The following is an 8,879-nucleotide window of genomic DNA, read 5'->3' on the forward strand; positions in this document are numbered from 1 at the left end:
TGTGTGAGGTGCATTGGAATTTACTTTCTCAAAAAGGATGCAATTCATAGCGGCTTCCATGACTCCACCCACAGTAAGGGGCATGAGAAATAGATTTTATTGAAGAGACGGTGTATAGGGGTCATCTGGAGGTGCAAAGAATACAAAAGTATGGCACCAAAACAAGCGATAAAACAACCCAAATAGAAGGCTTCAATCAAAATCAAAAGAAGTTCCCAAAATAAGGTGTCATGGGAACTTTCTTTCACCCCGAGGTGTCAAACCTCTTGATGGGTTGACTAAGTCTTAACTCAAAGTAAGATCTTTCAAAATCAACAAAACTAATTAGGAGATAGCTTTCAAGTAAAGGTTTTGTTCACTGTGTTAAATATTGACAGCATAGTTTTCTTTCACTGTAACAAACAGACCTTTTTTTGTTCTCATCCATGTTTTAGTTTGTGTCTCAGAATGCTGGTATCGGTATCTCTGTTCAAGTTGTGATGAATAAGATGGCACCTGCTATGAAGAAGGCTGAGCTGGACATATTTTGGTAAAGGCATTTGTTGTGAAGCTGAGGTTTTGGAGTGGTATGTAAGCATGGAGTTATCTCCAAAGAAGTAAACAGTTGGTGCATGGATAGGGAGATTTTCAGAGATAAAACTGGAAGCTGAACAGTATTTAGCAGTAAATGATGGATTCCTCGGTGAGCCAGTCAGACTCTTAAGAATTCAGTTCTTTGGGATGAGCTAGTAATGGCAGGAGATTTGGTCAAGGTGGTCAAGGTTATGCTTTGGATTATCATTTAAGAGAGCATGGGATGGTATACCACTTCAGTTGGTATCTTGCTGAAAGGAGGACGTTGAACAACAAAATCAGTGCATATGATATGGGTTGCAGTCTCTTGTGATGATTTAAAGGGCTCAGACAGTTTGTTGTCATGTATTATATCGGAGAAGCTTCTCATCCGTTGATATTTATTGAGGGTGAAGAACTTGATTAATCGATCACAGTTGCATTGAACTGGATCAAATTCTATTGAGGGTAAATATTATGAATTTTTGGAATATTCAAGCGTTTATGTGTGTCCAGTAAAGCCTGTTTAGATTGAGGGTGGAAGTGGAACACTTATTTAGTTCATTTTTTCTTAAAATTATTGTTTACAAAAAAAAAAAAAGGAATCCCCTTCTCTCTGTTCTATCATGGGCAGAGAGGCTGTGCCACAAAAAAGACGAGGGACCTTTCTTTGGGGGAGCCTTTTTCAGTAGCTTACCAAGATCAGAATCTCGACTTCGGAGGCCTCTCTATGATCTCATTATCCAGTGTTTGTTGTCATATTCAGGTATTTGGCAATTTGGGCACCAGAGAAGGTTGAATCAAAGACAACAAAAGGTACAATAATCTTTCAATTTCATGAAGCAAGCAAACGCATTCCTCTAGGACGAACGGCCTTCCTCACCTCAGCTATCTCCAACAGCTTTTCTTCACCCTTCTTTATGGTGTCAGCGAAACGGATCTTCAACTAAGCTTGGCGATCGTTGCAGCACTCCTCCAAAGGAAAAATATCTGAGGATGAACACTATTCTTTTCGTCAAAGGAGAATTAACTAAATTTAGGAAAAAAAATAATTTTTTTGAAACATGTTTATTGCCATTTTTCTCAAATAAATTAAAATTTTAAAAATGAACTTATGTTATAAGAGAACAACATTACAAGAGTTTGTATTGATCGATAGAGAGATACAAAGAAGGTTATTGCTCTACGTGGATGACACTGTTCATGATCCCTGATCGATGTTAATTCATCCGAGTATGAATTGTATTAATTCGACTGTGTCTTTTCAGTAAAGAAGAGTTAAATCATTCAGAATAACGTATGCGAGCTCCAATTAAAGTAGACTCGCCTGTCTGTTAAAGCAGGTAAGAAATGTTTCAAAGTTTATTCCATTCAGAGGTTCCTTTCTTTGTCTGTTAAAAGAAAGGAATAAAATCAGGCTTGACAGTAAAATTCTAACAGCAAATGCCACTTGCGTGTAAGTATATATTTCAAATTTCTACTCCTACTTGCAAATGCAGTGGCAAGAGAGGTGATAGCGCGGAGGTGAGCGAGACAGCGAAATATGTTTTGGAATCACAATATTCTCATCATCTTCACCTTCCTTCTCCTATCAAGGTTCCAGCCTTTGATCAATGGCTCTTCTGAGATTGGTAGATTCCCAATCCTTAGTTTTGTTTTGAGAATCTTGGCATCGATTTCGTTTTACCTCTCTTTTGATTTTGTATCTGGAAAATGCTTCATTTCCGTGCATGGGCGATCTCTATCTTCCTATTCGGAACGTTTATTTCCGAAAATGCATTACCCTTGATCAAGATGAATGGTTGAGGAAGACAATAACACTCTTGCATTGTAGTGTATAGACGGGTTTTTTAGTTTTTGGTTAGTTTCCTTCGAGACAGGGCAGTGACACTTCCTTTTTCGTTTTCTTGAAGATACATTTTATTTCGGATTCAACTCATTTTCAAATGCTTATCCGTATTTCACTTTTCAAGTTACTACTCAGCTTTCTGAAAGTTAACCGAGATTTGAGACTGATAATTGCTGCAACAGAGGACGAAAAGGAGTTTGATTACTTGGAAAGGAGCAGCAAAGGCCCCAAGCAATGGGGGGAAATCAACCCAGAATGGCGAGCTTGTGCTCACGGGAATTTACAGTCCCCTATTGATATCCTCGACCATAGAGTTGTAGTTAGTCCAAGTTTAGGTAGATTAAAGAGAAGCTACAGAGCAACGCACGCGGTTCTTAAGAACAGGGGACATGATATCATGGTAACATTCCATCTTCTTCCACTCATCATCTTGCTTCTTGTTCTTTCAATTGTTTATACTTGAACAGATAAATTATAGGTTTTATTATAGCCAGTATCATAATTCCCATCATAGTGCTCATGGGGCCCGATATTTATTCCTTCTTCTTTTTTACTTTACATTTCACAACTCTCGGAGCTGAACAGACAATTGCATAAGATGTTCATGAATTTTAGACCCAAGTAGAAGAAGTGCCCTCATGAAGAACCTTTTTTTTCCTTTTTGTTAATGTAAAAGCTTTGATTTTCAGTTGGAATGGAGGGGTGAAGCAGGTAGCATTTACATAAACGGGACCAGCTATCAGCTTAAACAATGCCATTGGCATTCACCTTCTGAGCACACGTTCAATGGGTCAAGGTTTGGTTTGCTCTGACGTCCTTAATTATCACCAATTGTCTGAAGATCTGATCGAATCTGTAACAGTATTTTGTCCTTCTGCAGACATCAGTTGGAGCTACACTTGGTCCATGAAAGTGTTGATGGTAGGATTGCAGTTGTTGCTATCACTTACAAATATGGCAGACCTGATTCTTTCCTTCAAAAGGTCATCATAAGCTTTTACTTTAATTATTTATCTTTCTGCACTCTCTTAGCTGTGTATGCTCGGACAAAAACACTGGGGTTTCCCTACTTGCTCCATACTTTTGGTAGGGCTGGTCTTTTAACGATGATAGTTTTTGTAGGTTTTTCGGTGAAGTGTTATTTTCATCTCTCAATTTCATACATTTACATCCGTATTTATATACAAAAAATTACACTTAATTTTTCTCTGGTCTCTCGGATCATATCCGCCTCTGATGTTAGGGAGGACTTCTTCCTCTGTTTTTTACGGATCTCGAAGACAGCTCGATGGAGGAAGGAGTCCCATGCCAACAGTTTTCATATGAACTTGTCACAAACAAATGCAATTGCTGTTGTTATTTTTATATATTATTTTGGATATGACACTGGACTCATGAAGTATATTTGGGCATCTTGCAGCTAATGCCTTTCATCAAACCCATAGAAAGAGGAGAGGAAGACGTGGGGATCATCAATCCCAAAGACATAAAACTAGGTAGCAGAAAATACTACAGATACATTGGGTCTCTCACTGTTCCCCCTTGTACAGAAGGTGTCGTTTGGAGTATTGTAAGGAAGGTATTTTAAAGGATAGCCATCATTGTTGCTCTTCAGTGACTACCCTGATTCTCATATTCCTTAGGTATATTATATCAAATGTTCGTCACTAACCTTCTCTGGGTCTATGTAGGTACGGACCGTCACCAAGGAGCAAGTGAGGGCACTAAGAGAAGCAGTGCATGATGTAAGTTTTGATCAAACCCCTTCTTTTGAGGATTATTGTTGATGATGTCCTAAAAGAAAAAAGCTAACCATTTTTTTTTTTTATGTTTACAAAGGATCATTTGAAAACAAAGAGTCATCTTTATGAGTGCCCATAATCATTTATATTCAGCTTAGTTCTATAATCTCCTCACTATGGAGCTTCAAGAAGATGTCTGAAAACCAATATGTAAGCACTGGATCACGCTGGACCAGTGTATTCAACTGGATTGATTAAAGAGCTTCTGAACCTTTCTCAATTCTCCACTCATATGAAATCTGAAAAACCAACGGATTGTATCAGGTTGTATAGGTTCAACCTGCTAACTGGTTCTGTTCCACCAACCAAAGGATGACTTTTTCTTTTAAGATTCAAATTTCTTACTTCTGGTGAAAAAATTAGACTACTTTGAACACAGACCAATAAGAAAAACTAATAGCAATACTTTAGATACAGGTTAGTTTGATAGAGGAGGCAAAATATATATCCTTAGGATGAAATTAGTCAATCATCATTTTGCTACCCACCCCATTCATTACAATACTACATAAAAGACAAGCTATCTTGATACCTAACCCTAATTTTTCTAGAGATAAAAGAGAGACCCAACCATGCAGCCATATCAGACAAGTATCGTCTTGACTCTTGGCTACTCGGTCTGAATTGTCGAACCAAATTTATACCTCAAATGACATGACTCTCTCATCTGTCTTACCGTCTGTTAAGTTGGCATCGTCGTGTCCTTTGATTTTCATGATATATGCTAGCATTAGTAAGCTTTTCCCGTCTTTTATGAAAGAGATGCAGGGACGAGGTCATTTACCCATTTGAAAACTTGAGCAGAAGACTGTTACAGACCTTAATTGCTTCAATCTTATTCTAAGTCTCTTATCCAACGTCTCAGGGATGTAAACAGAACTCGAGGCCTGTGCAGCTCAAAGAGAACCAAACTGTTTGGTTTTATAGGCCTCAGGCGTGATCAAGTTCAGGTTAGTACCTGTACCAGTTATTTCGCATATTTGTAGGAGAAGCTGGGAATGCCTATTGTGTTCTGATATTAGAACTGAAATTTTAATCACATATTGTTCTGTCGCAAGAATACTCTGATATTTTCCTTTCAAATCTTTCATTAAGCTGACCTTACAGAGAGATGAAACGAAGAACAGAACAATATAAATGTATTGTATCACTAGATGATCGCGAAGTGATAACAACCCAGAAAAGAAAAAAGGAAACACTGTTAAGGTATTACATCGCTGAAACCATTCAGATGACACGCCTAGAGGAACCTCGTAGAGGAAAACCTTTGGAAAGCAGAATTGTCTAGATACAGAAGTGAAACAAGCTCGCCTATCTAAGCAATGAGAAACGGCAAAACAGTAAGCATAAACGACTCGTAGGTGAAAGTCGCGGATCCGGAATACGCCGTGTCCCTTTCCTTGAATTTTTCAGTCAATCCCTGCACAAAACCCATTAATTTTCTCAGTAATTCATTCAATTCAAATTCGATTCGATCTGATTAATAGATGAAAATAGAAATCAAATAATCGAGGTTTTTTATTTAATAATTTTATACCTTGACAGAAAGGCAGCACCTGCATCAACCCAGAAACAACGAAAAATGAAATCAGAAACAGAGAACCAGAATCAGCCAAATTGAAGAAGAATACCGTTTAAGCAAGATGTTCTAATCAACCCAGAAAACAATTTCTGTAGAGCCTCCGTTTATTAACAATTTTATTCGAGACAAAGAAAAGAGGGAGCATACTCGATGAAGTTATCGTATTCGATAGCTTTGTTCTTCCCGCCGGTCTTATCAAACTTTGAGACGAGCAGATCCAAGATAACAGGAGAAACAGAGTATCCGAGGCTGAGAAGAGCCTCTCTCAGCTCCATCGAATCGATTCTCCCACTCCGGTCGCGATCAAACCTTTCGAAGATTGCCTGAACGGTACGTTCATAATCAGTAAACAAGTACAATAAAATACTCGGAAAAAAAAAGTATGATCACAATTTGAAGAGTACGAAAGTAGTACCCGCCAATTCTGAAGACTGTAAAACACAGAGGAGAATTCTTTAGGTCCTGGAATTGGGAAAAGCAGAGACGTCAAACTCAACAAGTTCAAAAAGCAAAGAAATCAGTTCTGTAAATACCAGCAAAATACAAAGCTTGCACAGACGAAAGTTCCTCCCGAAAAAAAATTAGGGTTTGCTTCAGAAATAAAAGGAGACTACTCCGATTAGCACAACAGAGGAAAAACGGAAATTCCTCCAAACGATAGTTGAGTGAGTCGATCCCAATTCACAACTCACAGCAGCAGAGGTCTGATCAAACTTGCTCAAGTGCTACGGATCGATTTCCTATGTTAAATTAAGAGATACTTCGCAGATTTTGCTAAATGAAGCAAGTCGGTCGCTTCATCGACCAAAGTTGACATTAGAATCGAGAAAAAAGAAGAAAACTTAACCCACAAAAACAAAATTGTAAACACAAAAATTGAAAAAAGAATAGAATCAGATTTCTGATCAGGGTCTAAACTCACATACCAATCTTCCTGGTATTGGAATTGGTGAAGAGATACATAAGCAGATGAACCGTCCTCAAGCTAAACGCCCCTTGATTATACGACGACAACGCCCTCTGAAGCTCCTTATCATCGATAAACCCGCTTCCGTCCTGATCCGCAAACTGAAAGCAGGCGATAACGTTGGGGTCGGTACCGGGAGCAAACGCTGATGGCATAAGCGATGCAAAGGGGCTCCCATAACCAGGCGCGGGAGGATACCCGGAGGCCGCATGAGCCCCGGGCTGCGGCTGCTGGAGCTTGTCGCCTTTAGGGGGTTTCACGCCGGGCGCAGAGGCGGGTGTGTAAGGCGCCGAAGGCGCTCCGTAGGGAGCAGAAGCCGGGGCATACGGGTTGGGTGGCGGGTGGCCGTAAGGGGTCGCGGGGTTGGGTGGCGGCTGGCCGTAAGGGTTCGCGGGGTTGCCGTAGGGCGGTCCCGGCGGTTGTGCACCGTAGCCGTAGCCAGAAGGTGGGTAACCCGCCATTTTTGGTCAATTCGATGGGAAACGGGAGATCTGTAGGAGAGATACGAAGGTTGAGTTCGGTCTCGAACGAGGTGGAATATATACTGATATCAGATCTAGGAAAAAGGCCTCATGGAGGGCAAATGGAAGTCGGTCAATTCCATTTGTTGCAGTAGTATATAGCATATAGCAAATTGCGACCTGGCGATTCTACCCTGAGACGCGTTTACTTCTCCAAGTGGAGGACTCGAGGGGAGAAATTCCAGTTTGATCTACAATTATAATCGGTTTCTATATATATCAAATGATGGGTGACCCGGTTTTAAGCCTTTATGAGATTTTCAAATGTCATGCATGTGACCGTTTCTCGTGCTTCCAAAATTTGCTTTCTTTTCCCGGTGAGAACTCAGAAACAGCGTTTGTCAATCCTCATTTCGATTACGATAGGCTCGCGAGCCGGTTTACTCCGACGACCCAGAGAACCGAACGCGTTTCCATTGACTAGAACGTGATGAACACCAACGTGTATGAAGTCGTAATTAATGAAAACCAGCTCCGATGATTTACCTGCAGCTTCGTGTTTTTTATCGTCGGGAGGGTAAATTACTTTGCGATCTTTTTGGCAGACGAAGACGGCGACTTTGCATGTGGGTGAGGACGGCTTCGTGCCAGGTCTCTGCCTGAACACGTACCTACCACCTCATCATCCCTTGGTCTATGTCAGACGTCCCATTTCTTATTTCTGCTGTCTCAGCGGTCAATACTTCTTATCACTTTGATCGGTCCCGCCCTCTACGCCATTAATTTCCGTCTTCAACATTGTACCTTTACAGTATAACTTATCAACTGTTTGACATTTTTTTTTTAAGGCAACTAGCTGTTACCTATTTCATCGAACAGGTCATACCAATGAAGCTGTGAGCTTTTTTCAGGTGCAGGTTTTGTACTGATCTACATTAGACACTGTTCTCAACCCCAATTTTTTAAGGAGCTTAAATCTGAACGTGTCAAAGAATCCCCTAGGTGGCTTCCAATCGAGCCGGTTTGTGAGCGGCTCAAACTCGGCTCAGTGCCAGGTTAGTTCATCTGGGATAGACTTGTTTATATTAACGAGCCGAATTCGACCGAATCCAGGTTCGGCTCAATAGCTCGTTAACGGGCTGAGTCGAAACCGAGAGCAGGGGAGAGGGAGTGGGAGTCACTACCTAGCCCCTCTTGTCCGTTGTTGTCGTCGTTGACATTTGTTCGTCGGGCGCATCTGTAGTCGTTCGTTCGATTTCTTCCTCCCCTCGCTTTCGCCTTTGTTTCCGTCGCAATCGTTATCCCCGACAACAGGTCCTCGCCAGTGCCGTAACCCCCTTCCCTCAGCATCGTCTCGACGGAAAACCAGAACTAGGAGAGCCCCCCCGCCCCCCACCGCGCGAAGATGCTTTCACACATGCAACTTTCAGTCATGCGATTTTGCAGGTGCAAGATCATAAAGTGAAAAAAAAAACTTTTTTCCTTAAACTCTCCTTCCTCAAATTTTTTTTTCCTTAAACTCTCATGGCTCTTGAAGAAATTGAAAATACATTTTAGTATAAATAAGTTTCTAGGGACTATTAGTGTTTCATGTTGTTTTGTAAATATTTTTTTAATTGAAAATTCTTATTAAAAAAATCATATATTTTTTTAAGTACGATTTTCT

At 40.5% G+C, this 8,879-nt stretch overlaps 2 protein-coding genes across 2 annotated transcripts; one reads left to right on the plus strand and one right to left on the minus strand.

The window, feature by feature from the left end:
• Window positions 1-2,092: 2,092 nt before the first annotated feature.
• On the plus strand, window positions 2,093-5,295 carry LOC137955814 (alpha carbonic anhydrase 7-like). The gene is made up of 7 exons (XM_068802963.1): window positions 2,093-2,183; window positions 2,584-2,801; window positions 3,091-3,197; window positions 3,282-3,384; window positions 3,822-3,980; window positions 4,093-4,146; window positions 5,069-5,295. The coding sequence occupies exons 1-7, from the start codon at window positions 2,096-2,098 to the stop codon at window positions 5,141-5,143; spliced, it is 804 nt and encodes a 267-aa protein (XP_068659064.1). The 5' UTR covers window positions 2,093-2,095; the 3' UTR covers window positions 5,144-5,295.
• A 26-nt stretch (window positions 5,296-5,321) lies between these two features.
• Window positions 5,322-7,443, minus strand: LOC137955813 (calcium-binding protein CBP-like). Its single transcript, XM_068802961.1, has 5 exons — window positions 6,712-7,443; window positions 6,201-6,247; window positions 5,933-6,108; window positions 5,741-5,759; window positions 5,322-5,623 (listed from the first exon to the last, which is right to left on the minus strand). The coding sequence occupies exons 1-5, from the start codon at window positions 7,211-7,213 to the stop codon at window positions 5,519-5,521; spliced, it is 849 nt and encodes a 282-aa protein (XP_068659062.1). The 5' UTR covers window positions 7,214-7,443; the 3' UTR covers window positions 5,322-5,518.
• Between the last annotated feature and the right edge of the window lie 1,436 nt (window positions 7,444-8,879).

The sequence above is a fragment of the Aristolochia californica genome, unplaced genomic scaffold, assembly GCF_029961685.1.
Source record: "Aristolochia californica isolate CCGP_79_NKW_82.1479 unplaced genomic scaffold, dmAriCali1.0.hap1 SCAF_2, whole genome shotgun sequence".
NCBI classification, from domain to species: Eukaryota; Viridiplantae; Streptophyta; class Magnoliopsida; order Piperales; family Aristolochiaceae; genus Aristolochia; species Aristolochia californica.